This window comes from Elgaria multicarinata, chromosome 4 (assembly GCF_023053635.1).
Source record: "Elgaria multicarinata webbii isolate HBS135686 ecotype San Diego chromosome 4, rElgMul1.1.pri, whole genome shotgun sequence".
NCBI lineage: Eukaryota > Metazoa > Chordata > Lepidosauria > Squamata > Anguidae > Elgaria > Elgaria multicarinata.
Genome location: NC_086174.1, coordinates 79,530,719 through 79,547,508, shown reverse-complemented (window position 1 = coordinate 79,547,508; position 16,790 = coordinate 79,530,719). Strand labels below are relative to the sequence as shown.

At 43.0% G+C, this 16,790-nt stretch overlaps 1 protein-coding gene across 2 annotated transcripts in view; it reads right to left on the bottom strand.

Annotated features, from left to right (window-relative positions):
• Nucleotides 1–15,802, bottom strand: part of MAP3K5 (mitogen-activated protein kinase kinase kinase 5) — a 111,706-nt gene extending 95,904 nt beyond the window's left edge. Inside the window, exon 1 of one of the 2 annotated variants that reach the window (XM_063124621.1) lies at nucleotides 15,311–15,802. In XM_063124621.1, coding sequence (XP_062980691.1) covers nucleotides 15,311–15,752 — 442 coding nt within the window. In that variant the 5' untranslated portion in view covers nucleotides 15,753–15,802. The remainder of the gene's footprint in view (nucleotides 1–15,310) is intronic. The other variant, XM_063124622.1, reaches the window with a different exon arrangement.
• Nucleotides 15,803–16,790: the final 988 nt, after the last annotated feature.

Here is a 16,790-nt window from a genome sequence, read left to right as displayed (position 1 = left end):
TCTACAGTTCTGGAGAGTAACTTTGACCAGGAAATAGCAGAAGATGGGTAAATGGATCCCCTGCCCCTGCACCATATAGATAAAAATAATAATAGTCTGCTGCCAAGTTTCATTGCCACAGATGCTGCTCATCCATACATCTCTTCTGGGGTTGGCAACTGGGGGTGTGAGGCAGATGGCACCACTCAAGAGGGTAGATTTGGCACAGGGCTCTAGTATCTACCTTGCATTCTGTAGCTATCCAAGGTAAACTTTTGTGGGTATAAACTAAGTATGCAGTTAAAATAAACATGCAGTTATATGCTCCTAGACTAAAATTATCTAACTAGTAATTAGGTTAGGTTAAATTGCACTTTACACATCCACAACAGAAAGCGGATATGACTCATCTGAATTAGATTCTGAACACTCTGCATAAAGGCTGCCCTACTTTGTAAAATTAGATTAAACAAACATGATAAACAGGTTTGCTTTCATTTTTCACTGGTAGTGCCTGGAAGGTGCTGCTTAGTACAGCCAGTGACTTCATCCGTTTAATTTGGTTTTATCCAAAAGATTGCTTTGTGGGGAAGGTGGGGAAATCCCAGGAAACCGCTTCATTTTTTATTTTAATGCCGTATTTTATTTTGAAAAACACCTTTCTTTAAATCAACTGATATCTTGATTAGCCCACCATAATATCAGTACTCTTTTGCAATTCCATTAATCCAAATGGCTTGGGCTAGGAAAAAAGCATACCTATCTCTAAAGTAACAGCAAAATGGTTTAGGTAACACATCTCCAGTTTCTGGGGTGTTTCATCATACATAACCTCAATAATTTTTACAAAGACTTTGCAGTAAATCTCAATGGGATAACTGGGATAAATAAAAACACATCTAGAGAGGTTAAAGGGAAGCTAATATGGTTAAACGCTTAACTAATTAACTAATCTAGGGCACAATCCTATATTGAAGGCTGAGACGTTATAGGATTTGGTGGAAATCCCCCAATGCCAACACATCACCATATATGCCATGACAGATACATCAGGAGAATACTCCACTGGTGGAGCCGTTCCAGCAAAGATACCACAGTAGAATAGCTAAACCAGGGCAGAGTTGTGGACAACTCAAGTGAAGAGCACAAATATGCTGTATTTGATACCCCTTCAAACTACATCCACGCTCCTGTCAACAGCACAAACTTACTCCAGTTCCAGACCTGGTACAGGAAATATCCTCCCCTCAAATCAGTTGCCTGAGAGAAGAACTATGGGGCAGGAGCAGCAGGAGTAGTCTTGCCCTCCTAGTCTGTTCATGATCTGATTTGTTCCCGAATTTAGTCTTGGGGGATGGGTATCCCCAGGGAGCCCTTGATCTTTAAGACAGCCAGAACCTGAATAGATCATCTGGGGTAAGTCTGTTGTTTTGTGATAGTTTTCCCCAATCAGATTGCAAACAACATTACTGAAATGTGATTTCATGCCACCTCATACTATGTAAACCATTCTGAAACATTTTCTTGAGAAGCAGTTTATAAATATTCTTAATCAATCAATAATAGGCGAACAACAGGAGTCTATTTCTCTCTGGCTTCAGAGGTGATGAGAAATTATGGTGAAAAGGCCTTTTGTACAAAACAGCCAGGCTTAACAACACTTCAGCACACTCAAGTGGTATTATCACCAGCACAGTAAGAAGAGCCATGCTGGATCAGACCAAAGGTCTATCTCATTCTGTTCACACAGTGGCCAACCACCTGCCTGTTGGAAACCCACATGTAAGACATGAGTGCATGTCCTACATGTGCGTTCCCCAGCAACTGGTGCATACTGCCTCTGATACTGGAGGTAGCATCTAGCTATCAAGAGTAGTAGTCATCCTTATCCTCCATGAATATCCTACTTTTAAAGCTATCCGAATTGGTGGTCATCACTACATCTTGTGATACTCCGCGGTGTGTGAAAAAGTATTTCCTTTTATCCGTCCTGAATCTCCCAACAGTCAGCTTCATGGCATGATCCCGAGTTCCAGAATTATGACAGAAGGAGAAAAATGTCTCCCTAGCCACTCCCTCCTACTTGCCTGTTTCCTAAGCTAAACAGATTGGTGAGTGCTGTTGTGGTTTCCAGGGCCACTGAGAGAATGCAAGGCACTTTTATGCCATTTTTGTATTTTCTATTTATTGTGTTTCCCTTTCTTCTCCCAGGCTGAGGATGCACTGCATATGGCAGCTGTTCTGTGATCCTGGCATAATGTGAGTATAGGATTGTTTTGTTAGTTTGTGTAGAAATAGGCCCAGTAAAACGTTTATTTAAAATATTGAATATGACTTTGAATGGGGTCTGAACATATAAGACTGATTCTGGCCTGCTTGCACTGGCTCCCTATATGTTTCCAAGCTGAATTCAAAGTACTGGTTTTGACCTATAAAGCCTTACATGGCTGAGGACCACAATATCTGATCGAGTGCCTCTCCTGGCATGAACCAACCAGTACACTACGCTCAATATCTAAGGCCCTCCTCGAGGTGCCTCCTCAGAGGGCGGCAACAAGGGAAAGGTCCTTTCCGGGGGTGGCTCTCCCGTTATGGAATGATCTCTCTGATGAGGCTTGCCTGGTGACAACAAGTTAAAACTGCCCTCTTCTCTCAGGCATCTGTCAGCATAGAATGAGTTTAAATTAGTTCCTGGATCATCTTGGTTGATGGTTTAACAAATCGTTTTTAGAGATATGTTGTCTGTGGTATTATGTAAATGTCTCTCTTTTTGTATTTTATATAATGTGTAGTAATGGTTTTTAATTTTTGTAAAGTGCCTGGAGAGCTTCAGCTATGGGGCGGTATAAAAATGTAATGAATGAATGAATGATTGCTAGTTTAGAATAAACATGCACAATTTTATAATCTAAATTGCAAGGATCTACAACTTATAAGTATTTTATCTCTAATCCTTTCATTTTTAAAAGCATAATTTTATTGAGTCCATTCATACATGACTATAATTAGTCTGGTACATTAAAATGGTTTATATTTAAGGGCTAAGAGCCAATAAACCATTTGTGCATGCCTAACGTTCTTCTGTTATATACATGTATCATCTGATGCATCATATAGCGCTCTGGAAGTTCCCCAGCCCCTTTCAAGTGGGTTTGGGGTTTTTTTTGGGGGGGGGGTTGCGAAAAGGGTATAAGTGGCTTTTTGGAAAGGAGGGCTAACAAATTTGAGTGCATGTAGGGAAACTACCAGGTGGCCCTTTAAATGCTGGAAAGTTCTGGCTGTAGAAGTCAATCCCTAATACACCTGAGTTTGTGAAAAGAAAAAACAAAGGGAGGTAATAAGACATTTCACGTATCATTGACATATTGAATGATTTCTATATTGGCCCTTTAACATTTAAAGTTGTTCCTAAAATGAACAAGGACACACAGATACATCTCTAAACTGCTCTTGAATCATTTTCACTTACAATATGTCCTCAAATGCATCAAACTAAACTACCTAGCACAATTTTTCAAAGTGAAAAATAATCACCTTATATGCAGAGTTTCATGCACAAATCTCATGCACAAATTAGTGTGTCAAGAACATAACTGTTAGGGTCAGTTCAGGCATTCCATTCCAGGTGGAACTTTATTTTTTATGCAGGCAAGGTGTCCTCTTTCCTGCATCACCAGGGTAACACAAGTAAAGACATCAGAGAAATACGCAAGAGATTCAAATGAGTTCAGATTTCTATGAATCTTCCCTACGGGTTCCACAGCCGACTGGCTTTTTCCAAGTTGCGTCAGCTTGGGCACCATTGTCTTTACTTTTTGGAATTGTATGCAAATTTAGTCATGCAAATGTATCGGGGGGAGGGAGATACCGACCAAAACTGCACATTTCCCCCCATAGAATAAAGCATGAAAATGAGCATTCGGGGGACTGTGCATGTGAGCATATGCACATATCCGGAAATGTACATTTGTGCAAATGTGCACTTTCCAACACAAATAGATGTTTGGGAAATTCAGAAAAATCCAATTCCGTCAATGAACAGACGATGAAATCGAAGACCCCTGACAATTCACAAAACACAGATGGAACAGGTTTAACAAAATCCGTACATCCCTAAACACAAGCCATAGTGCAGCTAGATCATTTCAGACTCTGGACATAATGGCTTTTCAGTGGGGGAGAGGGGCTCTTTAAACAGTAATGTGTATTACTCCGCTAACTCCGTGAGCTAACTCCGCTAACTCCGTGAGCCCCTGCCAAAGGAAGTGAGGCAGGTGGCTACTAGAAGGAGGGCTTTCTCCGCTGTGGCACCCTGGTTGTGGAATGAGCTCCCCAGAGAGGTCCACCTGGTGCCTACACTGTACTGCTTTCGTCGCCAGCTGAAGACCTTTTTATTCTCTCAGTATTTTAACACTTAATTTTAACTTAAATTTAAATTTTACTGTTCTAACTCTGTATTTTAATCTTATATCAATTTTGTTGCATGGTTTCATCCTGGTTGTGCTTTTTATTCTGTATTTTGTAATTGTGCTTTTAACATGTTGGTTTTAATTTTTGTGAACCGCCCAGAGAGCTTCAGCTATTGGGCGGTATAGAAATGTAATAAATAAATAAATAAATAAACAAACTTCAAAATGTCTTAAGCCATGGCCCTGGTGTGTTTGTGGGCCCACTTGCTTCACCTGCTGAAGTTGCCCTGGATTTCTACCCCAAAATCCTGTCCTGATGAAACATGGGAAGCCATGTGGGGAGAAGCGACAGTGAGACCTTTTCCCATTCTAGTGCTGCTTACCTTGGACACTGCAAACCTGGGAAGAAGTTGCAGCATGGGCTTCTCACATAAGGCTCAGGGCTGCTTAGGAGCATAGGCAGCTGCTTTATACTGAGTCAGACCCTTGGTCCATCTAGCCCAGTATTGTCAACACTGACTGGCAACAGCTCTCTAGGGTTCCAGACAGGATTCCTTTCTAGCCCTACTTGGAGAAGCTGTGTATTGAACCTGGAACTTTCTGCATGCCAAGGAGGGGCTCCATCACTCTGTGTTGCGGGCTCTCCCCATTGCTTGCATTACCCTGGGAGCACTGAAGAAGCTGTGCTGCTCCAGCTACATGCTATCAAGAGAGTAGTGTAACAAAAGGAGGAAAACTTCTTCTTGGGCTCTTGCATGTTCCTCCCTCCCTCCCACCACCACCAGGATAAAGTGCTAGATTAACCGAGCAGTTCACCTCAATAGCTCTCTTTGTGTGGCTAGAAAGAAGGGCTTAAAATGAGGCTACGTAAATACCTTGTTCAAATGAATGTAGTTCAGCTTTGTTAATTTATTAATTTCTCCCCACACCAAGGGAGAAGAGTCTCCACCTGATGCCCATTCTAGATTGCATGTTCTCCCCAAAAATATAATGCATGAACAGGCCTTCTATGTCCACTTATTACTCTCCTGTCTTTTGCCATAGAAATGATACAAATAACATCCACCACAAGAAAGGTCAAATGTTTTACTAGCCTCACTTAAGTGTTGCAACATTCCTTGTAATTGTTAACATTTATGAACACTGACACGCAACAGAGCGAAAATATGCACAAACTCATGCTTGAAACAGTAAGGTTTTCAAGTCATGATTGATGCATTTCCTGTTTTCATCCAGGTGCTCTTTTCTCAGTTGAGCATTTGACTGACCAACGCAGGCACCCAAATTAACCTTCTAAAACATCATTTATATCTTTCACAATAAACTCATTTCCGTTCCACATCATGGCTCCATAATGAGCCCCTCTACACAGTTCTCTCACTACATTGGAATCCTACTATGTAACATCAATATTCACAGGAATCTTGCTAAGTAACATCAATATGAGGGGGTCTGATGAAGCAAGCTCTAGCCCACAAAAGGTCATGCAGCGTTATACTTAGAGATGTCACAAGACTCTTCGTTATTATTGCTAGTACACCATACCATTTTGTCAACGAAGCTCCAACACAAATGCCTTCAGGAAGACTTAATTTATACTTCCTTTATGAATACTGGAAGAGACAGAATGTACAAAGCTGGAGACAAGGGCAACTACTGAAATAGCAAGAGATGCATAGATGACATTTATTCATCTATTATTTTAGTCTTTAGTTACCACATGAATACAATGGGCACAACTCAGCCAAAGTTAGGCACTGCTAAGTCCCAATGATTTCAAAAGAAGATATTCAAGCTTACGCATAACTCTCCAACTGAAAAAGAAGGGGACTTGTGCAATGCAATCCCGTGCATGTCTATTTAGACGTCTTACTGAGTTCAATGAGACTTACTCCCAGGGAAGTGGGAATTGTAGTCTAGTGCTTAATTTCATCTGGCGCATGCCCTGTATATTAATATAGAGGGCAGAATCCAATCCATCTCATCATTAATAGGTGTGCTCAACATGTTAAACAGGGGTTGAAACAATAAGCTCCACTTGATCATATTAAGCCATTTGTTCCCCTTGAAAGGTTTCCCTCCCTCCCTTCTGCCACAATCCCAAAAGCTGGTGAACTGTCATATAGCAGCAACAGTGTGGTGTAGTGGCTAAAGTGTTGGACTGGGAGTCAGGAGATCAACGTTCTAGTCCCCACTCGGCCATGGAAACCTACTGGGTGACTTGGGGCCAGTCACAGACACTCAGCCCAACCCACCTCACAGGGTTGTTGTTGTGAGGATAAAGTGGAGAGGAGGAGGATTATGTATACCACCTTGGGTTCCTTGCAAGAAAAAAGGCGGGATAAAAATACAATAAATAAATAAATAAAATAAACATGAGGCTAAAGAAATTGTGGGGAAAAGTTGACATATGCACTCTTTTCAATATTAAACAAATATGTGTGGATGGAGACAAAGTCCCAGTGGCAGGTTCACTCCCCAACGTAAGCACATTCACTTCAATTTGTGAAGCTACCCTACACTCTGTGCACGTAGGCTTGCTTCAGATACTGAAGCATGTGTGTGTAGATCGGGGGAGAACGTGCTGCTGTGAAGCCACCTTCCTGCCTAGGGCACATTTGAAAAGCTGCAGCCGACCCCTATGCTACAAATGTTGAATTTTTCCCATCACTGATGCAGGTGGAAGAACAAAGGAAATGTCCTATGATATGGAACAAGCAATTAACAAATTATTGTTGGCGCCCTCCCATAATGTGAGAAATTGAATGCCCTGAGAATACTGGAGAGCATAAAGAGTCTAACTGGTGATTAGGTAACCGTTTACATTTTTGATAACTAAACTGGGAAAGTGCAACTCCACTGCTACAGCACCAAGTCATCATCAGAAACAGTATACTAGGTTACATATAGGATATGGTCAAAGGTGTGTCATATTTACAAAGTAACGATGCAGACAGACTAAAAAAAAGCCATCCACCCTATTGCACTACAGCAGGCACTGGATAGTGAGTACACTACAATAGATTCAGCTGCTATAGCTAAACAATTAGGCACTGGGTATTCTTTCTATCAGGATCATCACAGCAAAAAGAAACCCAAGCTGAAATTGTTCTATAAGAGGCCTATGGGGATGAAAAATCAGATTACAAGCAGTTTAAAAATCCAATAAGCATACAATAAGCTCAACGTGTGGGCAGGATCATATGTTACATTATTCACATGAATGGAATTATTACTTAATAAACTGGATTTTTGAATCTATTACCATCACTTATAATTTGATCAGTCATCATAGATCTCTGGCTCTTATCGTGTCAATCAATTTCTCAGCAATCACATTGCAGAGCCAAGTTCAACAAATGTTTTTCCTCCACAGAAAGGCAGTCGGAGGAGAAGAAAAATTATATAGTATATATTGTAGAGGGAAATCTAAAATCAGTTCGATGTAATGTTTTAAAGACAGATCTTTGGAGAGTGGGGGCATGGTCTATTTTCTGATTTCCAAAACTAAACAAAGGGAACAAAAATGTTCTTTCTGCCAGTGACTCAATAATCAAAGCTTATTATTATAGTGTAGTCTCACTAGGCATGACTCCAAGCACTAGAAGAAGGTCCTTTTCATCTGTTTAGGAACAAATCCCATCAAAACAGTTCTTAGAGGGGAAAACAAAGCAACATTTGAACAAACCCTAGCTAATCCAACGCATGATGCACTGCGGATGTCCCCTGAGGATTGTGGGGTGGGTGGAGAAGTGGGCAGAAACTTCCTTTAAGGGAAATATGCAGAATCAAAACTGGAATTGTCATCTGTATTCCCTAATGCCCCAACTGTATTCTCCAATTGTCATCTGTATTCCCCAATGCTCTCTTCAATAACTGGTAATGACTTAAATTCTGGAACTGATTTTCTGCTACTACAAACGGTAGATGTTGTGGGTTGTATTAGGGCTGGTTGGAGAAACCACTAAATCAGCTATTAACAAGGAACAAATGTATTCAAGGAGCAACTGCCCGTTTCAAGACTATATAGCTTTAAGAATTCATCATGAGTTCTAGGAAATACTATGATAAAATAGTTTTGTAACCAATGTTCTTGCTCATCTTTTAATGTGTTCGCACTGTGTCACATGAAAACCCCTTGGAATGTAGCAATTCCTAAGGTAAGCAAGACACAATCAGAAAAGAATCCCTGGAATCTGGAAAGAAACCGTTGCACTCCCTATGTCCTTATACGTAGATCCTTCCAAAGCATGCATGGTACAGATAAAGGTAAGTAACTCACTCAACATTGTGAACAACATCAAAGCTTTATAATGAATCAAAGGGCTGAAGCCAATTTGCCTGGTTTTGTTGCATGCAATTAATATGTAAGAAATACTATAAAACACTATATACATGGGAAAGTGCTTATAAAACTTCAGCGCAATTTGTTGCATAGTTGAGGCAAGTAGCAGTTGCCCCTGAGCAAACACTTAGGTGAAGAGAGAGAGAACCATGCATGCAGCTGCTGTAAGACACATGTAGGGAGGTTGGCTGCACACCTAAGTGTTTCTTATCTGTTCCATTCTCTTATGAATCAGAAGATTTCTTGAAGGTTAAGAGGCAGAAAGCACACCCCAAGTAACACCTCAATGGCATACAACTCTTGTTTGTTCTGCTCTACCTTGAAAGAGCTATTGGTTCGTTAAGGCTAGAGGCAGAGCTATGCCAGCAACAACTACACACCTGCGGTACTCCAGTGCACCACTACAGCAGCTGCATATACAGCTGTATCCCTTCTGCCAGTAAGGATAGCCACATATCTCCTAAATAAAATTGAGACAAAATGATTGGTACTAGAGGCCCACAACAAAAGATTAGCAGGTAATTTTGAACTAATATGTGAAATGCTGCCATCACTACCAGTTCTTGGACCATAGTCTTTCACAAATTCCTTGCCCCATAGATCCCACCTTAGCACTAAGAGCTCATACAGCCATTTCAGGACCTATACCAGTATTTCCCAACCTGGTGTCCTCCAGATGTTTTGGACTTCAACCCATCAGACCCAGCCAGCATGAGCTTGGTCAGAAAGCTGGGAATTATAGTCCAAAATATCTGGAGGGCATCAAGCTGGGGGAGACTGCCCTATACCCTTTGTATGGATTTTCGTCAAATATCTCAGATTCTGGTTTTTCAAGCCACTGCTAACTCTGTGCTTCTTTCAGCCACCATAACTTCTCATGCCCCTTTTACCAGCAATACTGTCTTTTATTAGCCTTCTACATGATGCTGAAACCAGAAGACTCATCCACTTTCCTCCCCGGTAGTTACAGCAGATCTAAAATGCCTAAGACAGCAGGTAATTGCAATGCTTATGAATGTTATAGAACATTTCATGACGTCACAGGAAATCAACCAAACACCAAGGGTGAGAGTTGCATGCAACAGAAATGTGAATGGATATTTTCATTTTTCACTCCATCTCAGAGATGTTTTTTTTTTTTTTTTTTTTATGGAGCTAATGTTTAAACAAAGTAGCCCTCAGTCCTCTGTAACCTTGCGGAGTCTTCACAATACTCTTCTCTTCTCTTTTGTGCCAAGGTTTCCATTATTATTACTTTTAAACTACTGAACTGCTCCAGCCAAAATCTATGCACAATGTAAGATTAATGATGCTAGAGCATAAGGACTAGTTCCATTTTGCTATGCTGCTAGTTTTATATTCCCAATCTCTACCTATAAAGGAAAAAGAATCTTTCCCTGGAGAAGTTAATAACTGTCATGGAGAAAGCAATCTGCCAAACGTCTTCTTGTCACATAGCTATTAAACCACATTAAGAACCATTACGGTTGAGAAGTGGGATGCGACCATGTGTAAATAAATAATTTAAAGGCACAGAAGCATCCTACAGGCCAAGAGTTGGCAAATATCTAGAACATCAAGGGAAAAGACAGCATCTTTAGTTTATTTTATTACGTTTATATACCGCCCAGAGAGCTTCGGCTATGGGGAGGTATATAAATGTAATAAAAGAAATAATAATAAATAAATAATCTTTGGATGCACTGGTTAGAATAATGGTTTATGTAACAGGAGTTCTTCCCTGTCAAAAATTAACAGCCAAAGTCAGAAAAACATTTTTTAAAGCTAAACAATAATGACGCTGTCAGGAAATATTGTTTTATGCTGTGAAATCAAATCAACAAGATAACACAGTCTGGTGATCCTGACTCAGAAATGGGTTTTACATCCACACTGATTCAAAATTAATCCTTGTATGCTTTTCAATGGATGCTTAAGCAAAATTTAGGAAAGCTTCCAACAAATATATACACACACACTATTATATAGTATGTACTGTAAGTATCATGGAAAATGCTCTGTTCCTCAAATCTAAGCTTGAAGAGGCAATGGAGCTCCAAAGTCTAACAATCTCTTATTGAAATTCCAGGCTACCATCTCTTTGTCACACTCAGGCATGACCAATGAATGAAACCTAGGACAGAACCTGTGCACAGTTGCCTTGCTCCCTCTCCCCCATGCACAGGCCTGACTGCTCTGATGTTGCCACCCCACTTCTCACCCTCCCACAGTGCCTCAGTTTTCCTGTTCTCCTCCACCCCCACCCCCCTCACCTGGTTAGCAGGCGCCAGCAGAAAATGGTCCCTTTGTCCTTTTCTTTTTTAACATTTAGTTGGGCAGGGCACCTACATGACTAAAAGTTCGGGGGGGGGAAAGGAAAAAGGATGTTAAGTGGAGATTGGCATCAGCAGCCACCACTGGCACTAGGGGCTGATGCTGCACCCCCTTCCCATCATTGGTGCTGCTGTTTCTTCTAGAAGCTCTTTGGGTCCTGCACTTGGGCCCCAAAGTCTGCCCCTAATGGAGCCATTACCTTAGCAGATGAAAATATAGACTCAATCTTCAGTGCCACACCCTGAATTCAGTGGGACAATATAAACTGGCAGTAATTTATTTATTTATTTATTTATTTATTTTATCATTGCATTTATATCCCACCATTTTTCCTCCAAGGAACCCAAGGCAGCATATGTAATCCTCCTCCTCCTCCTCTCCATTTTATCCTCACAGCAACAACCCTGTGAGATAGGCTGGGCTGAGAGTCTGTGACTGACCCAAAGTCACCCAGTGGGTGTCCACGGCCAAGTGGGGACTAGAACCCAGGTCTCCTGATTCCCAGTCTGACACTTTAGCTACCACACTACACTACACCTCCCTTTTCTCTCTGAGGCCTACACCATTCATTGTCTTCTTTCTGTACCCTGAACTATTCTCTCTCTCTCTCTCTGTTAGTTGCCGCTACTTGTCTTTCTCCACTCCATAGCATGGCATTTCTCTGCATGTGCCAGCACATGTACTCCTGTTGCTGTCTCCACCCCACCACAGGTCTGCAGTCCCATTTCTAGCCCTGTTTCTAAGTTACGCTTCTTTGTTCAGGACACTTCAGATCTGGAGTTGGCTTGTTGCTACCGTACCGGGAAATTCCTTTTGCCCTACAGTAGAAATAAGCTTTTGCACAAGATTGGCAACATTTGAGAATGAGAATGATTTCCATACCCTTGCCAGTTAATGTTTTCTGTACCTCACTCCCAGTCAGGAGGAGAGAGGCAGCCCTAGTCCCGTACACATCTGTGACAATGTAGGAGTGTTAAACTGTCAGCTCAGATACTCTAACTGTGGTCTTAAGCCAGTATCAAAGCCTTTACCAATCTGGCACCCTTCAGGTGTGTTGGATTACAACTCCCACCATGTTGGGATGTAGTCCAACACATCTGGAAAGAATCAGGATGAGGAAGGATGCTATATTCCATTAGTGGAAATTATTTAAAATTTTCTGTTCCAACTTTTTTGGGGAGCTACAGTAGTTGCTACTGCCCATGTGACAACACTGTGATAGCACCATATTAATTTTGTAAACCTATGGCACCATTTCCCCATCACTACTGGTGGCCACACTAAATAGTATCGTCATTCAAAGTCTGTAGAGCTTGGTAATGTAAACACTGAGCTAACAGTAGTGGAATGCCAGCTGTTGTTAAAAACTACTGCAGCAAAAATGTTCCTTCGTATACGATCTGACATCATGGGAGCTAAATATAAAGTGGAAGGGAAAATTCCCATACTCCCACACCTTCTGTTAACCCTTTTGGCCCATAATAGTATGTTAGATGATCATTTAAACTTCAAATAATTGGTATATATCTAGATAGACAAGATGTAATAAGCGGATTTGCTCTGATTTGGGGATATTAACAGTGGGCAAGGGTCCATCTAACGTCATGTGAGTGGGCTTTGTTTCATGCATCAGGACTTTTTCTTCTTCAGCTTCCCCTGGGCCCCACATTGCCCCTAATCTGCTTTGGAAACAGATTTTGTGGGTGAGCAAGGGGATGCTAGAGAAAGGAGAACCTGTCTCATGAGCAGTATCCATTCTGCTGGCTAAAAGACACTATCAAATACAACCCGTGATCTTTAACAGAGCACAGTTACTCTTTAACTATCTCCAGCCATTCCCTTTGTTTATTCCAAAGGACTGTTGAAAAATAAAAACAGACGAAATTACATCCCGTACAGAGTGACCGTATGGGTTGTATCCAGTGTTAGTCTAACTTAAGTCTCATTCATTTTAATGTGTCTACTCTAAGTAGGACTAGCACTGGATACAACAGCGTGTGTATATTTATTATTATATTATATATACACATATTATGTATACACATAAAGAGAGAGGAAAAGAGAATATTATGTTGACTCTAAGGATCCATTCAAATGATTAATCTGGCATAGTGAGCCTGTGGCTTGAGTGGGTTAAAGCTGCACCTGGGATGTACTAAAGCACTTTTGTGTGCCCACCTTAGGACTTAGCCCATATTTACCATGCCAGTGGTCAAGACATTTTCAACAGCAGGTCAGGAGACACAGACTACAGGGTGAGCTGTATGTGTGTGTGGTGAAAGAGTCACACAAGTGGTCCCACCACACACAAAAACTAAGCCTGGATCTGCTAAGCCCATGCATTTCACCTCACCAAATTAGACAGTGTCACATGAATAGGCCCAAAGCCACATCAATGACTCGGAGAACAGAAATAGAAAGATGTGTGGATTAATTCTGAATAAAGCTTTATGCTCCTGGGAAAGCCCTGGGTGTGAACAGCACAAGGGTGAGATATTTATTTCCAGAAATTTCCTGCCAAAAGACCTATGGGTGAAACACCTACTTGCCTTTGTGTACAGGTACTGGCTGAGAAGGCTGCAGAATGTATTGGCTGATTACCATCTTCAGAACCAAGGAAACAAGAAACAATACAAGATGTGGCTAAACACCCTCATTACTCCCTCTTCCAGAACAAGTGCTTAATGATAAATACACACTATCAGCTTTTGTGAGGACTAGCATAGGTTTACTTTCAAGCTACAAAAAAAGCAGGAAGTATGTCGTATTCTGGGCCCCAAAATCCAGCCCTAATCGCAGACAAAACTGGAGGATTTCCAGCAAACCAAGCAGTGGAAAAACTATGGCCTCAGAAGCCAGGTTCTAGAGCTAGGACTCAATTTAACATGTGATAAAAATAGCAGCACCTTTGAACATGTGCAGAGAGTACTTAAGAGTGTGCATATCCTGTATGTCCAGACCAGACAATGCTGGGATCAGAGTTAAGAGCTTGTAGCTTCAAGGGCGTAATTTCTAGGCAAGTCCTTGCCCTTATTTTGTTGCTTATACACATTGACTCCAAATATATTATTTAGCAATTTGAGATACAGATGCTGAATATCAAATAGGTTCAACTCCTTCAGCAACATTAGTTTAAGAGACAGAATATGAGATAAGTGAAGTGTGAAAAAGAAATGCTCGCTACACACTCAAAGCAATTTAAGAAATGACACCAAAGATGCCTTTTAGCCCGAAACTAGGAAATGCTGTTATTGTGAGAAAGAAAGCAGCAGCGTGCAAATTTCAACTGTACATTCTATCCAACTGTGATGACTTTCACACATGGCACTGTTTGCACATAAAGTAGAAGGGGGCTATTTTTAATTGAATCGACACATGATGCTTTTTGTGTATACATCCTAATGTAATGTCTTCCAGATGTGTTGGAGTACAACATACTGGCTGGGGAATGCTGGGAGTTGCAGTCCAACACATCTGGAGTGCACCAGGTTGGGGAAGAGTATTCTATGGTCTTGTAGGCTTACACCTAACCACGTAAATGATACAAACACAGGTTTCATACAAATATACTTGTTAAGATGCTGGGATTGCTTACAGGGCCTTACAGAGTGAACAGACAATGGTCAACCTAACTTTGTTTCTATGTAATGCGTACAATAGTCCACCAGTTGACATTTAAATTACAAACCCAGGAAAAGCTCGATTTGACATTTGATGCTTGCATTTCAGACACAAAAATTGCCAAGCTGTATTTAACCGTGATCTGTGTCAATAGCCTAAGATCTTCCTCCACATAGAATGTTAAAGATCCAGAATAACTACCAACACCTAATAATGCAGCCTGGATCATTGATTCAGGTAGATTACACTTTCCTCTTCACCTGTACACAACTATTTAGAATAGTGGCCCAAAGAAAGGAGGGTGAGGAGAAGACTTCATTCTTGCAGTACTCTTATCACAATTCTCCCCAACCTGGGCTGTTCCGGACGTTTCGGACTACGACTCCCATAATCCCCGGTCATTGACCGTGCTGGCTGGGGCTGATGGGATCCAAAACATCTGGAAGGCCCCAGGTTGGAGACCGGCTACTCTACCGCCAGGCACATGCAACTCTATGGATGTTTCCTCAGAGGACAGTCCCATTGTGTTCAATGGGGCTTCCTCCCAGGTGCTTTGACGGCTGCGGCAGCCACAGAATGCTACCCCGCGCCCCGCCGGGCCGAAGCCGTGCAGGCCACTCACCCGCGTTGTAGAAGCGGTCGAGCACGGCCGTCTCGCCGAAGTCCAGCTTGCCGAAGTGCAGCGTCTGCAGGTCGGCTCCGACGGTCTCACACGCCTCCTTCAAGCTCTGTAGGGCCCCGCTCTCGGCCGCCTGCAGCAGCCCCGGGCTCGCCTCGTTGATCACGTAAGACACCGTAGTCCTCCTGTTGCTGCCGACGCCGCTGCTTTTGGCCCGAGCTGCCGTGTCGGCGACGGGGCAGGCTGAGCCGCTGTCTTCGTTCCAAAACGTGCCGGGCGGCGGAGCGCCTGGGCCGCCCAGGAAGCCGCGGGCCATCGCCTCGCCGGCGGCTGGCGCTCTCCTCCCGAGCCCATCCTCGTAGAGCAGCGGGCAGCCGCCTCCGAGAATGCGCGGCGGGCTGGGCACCGAGAAGCTGATGATCCCCCCCTCGCTGCTGTCGCTCATGCCGGCTGCTCGTTGCCACCGACACGTCCTCCGGGGACGGGACTTTACGCAGATGCCATGCCGACGTCTATGCCGCTCGACCTGCTTTCCTCGGCTGTTCCTGCAAGCTGCTGCTGCTGCCGAACTGAGAGATCGTGAGGGGGGAAAGGAGCCCTGCTTCAGTTTGATCTCACGCTGCGGAGCCGAGGCGGCCGGCGAGGGAAGCGCGACTTCCTCCGGTGCCTGCAAAAGCCACCATGGCGCACTCCTTTCCGGAGCCGCGCCGCCGGCTCACCAGCTCCCTCGCACCAGCCTCGCTCGCTCTCGTCGTTCCGCCGGAATCGCACCTTCTTTACCACAGCCGCCTGCTCGAGTGCGGCTCTCCGGCCGGAAAGCTGTGTGCCAACGAAGGGAAGGGAGAAGGCAAGAGCCCGACGACCACTTGTTGCGTTTGATCCTGTCTAACACCCTGCAGGCGGCCAAACAGCCTGCCAAAGCGAAGCCCCGCCTTTCTCTCTCAGCCACGCCCTCTACCTTGTAGTAGAAAGAACTGCGCATTCCGGCGCTGGTAATAAACATTGAGAGCCAAGCCGGTCCAGGAGAAGTCGGGTAGCGTCCAACCTGAAAAGGCGCTCCTAGATCATCAAGCGCCCTCTGCTGCTCCGCTTCTAGCTCAGTTAAGAGACTACACTACAGAGACCCCTTTTGTCTGTTTGCTCTTAGATCGCCGCGCAATCCTACGCATGTCTTGAAAGAGAAAAAGGCCTACAACTCCCAGCACTCCCCAGCCAGCATGGCTGGCTAGGTAATGCTGGATGTTGTAAAACTTTTTCTATCTGCTGGTTGGGGAATGCTGGGAGTTGTAGGGCTTTTGTCTCTCTAAACATGTATAGGATTGCGCCCTTCGAGGAGCAAGAAGTACTGCACTCCCTGCAATTTCCTGAGTGATTTTAGGTTTTTAACAGCTCTTTCTAAATACAATTCTATAATAATTTTCTTGCTGGAAACAAGGGAAATGAACTTTACTGCTAAAATAATCAGGATGAAATTTATGCACTT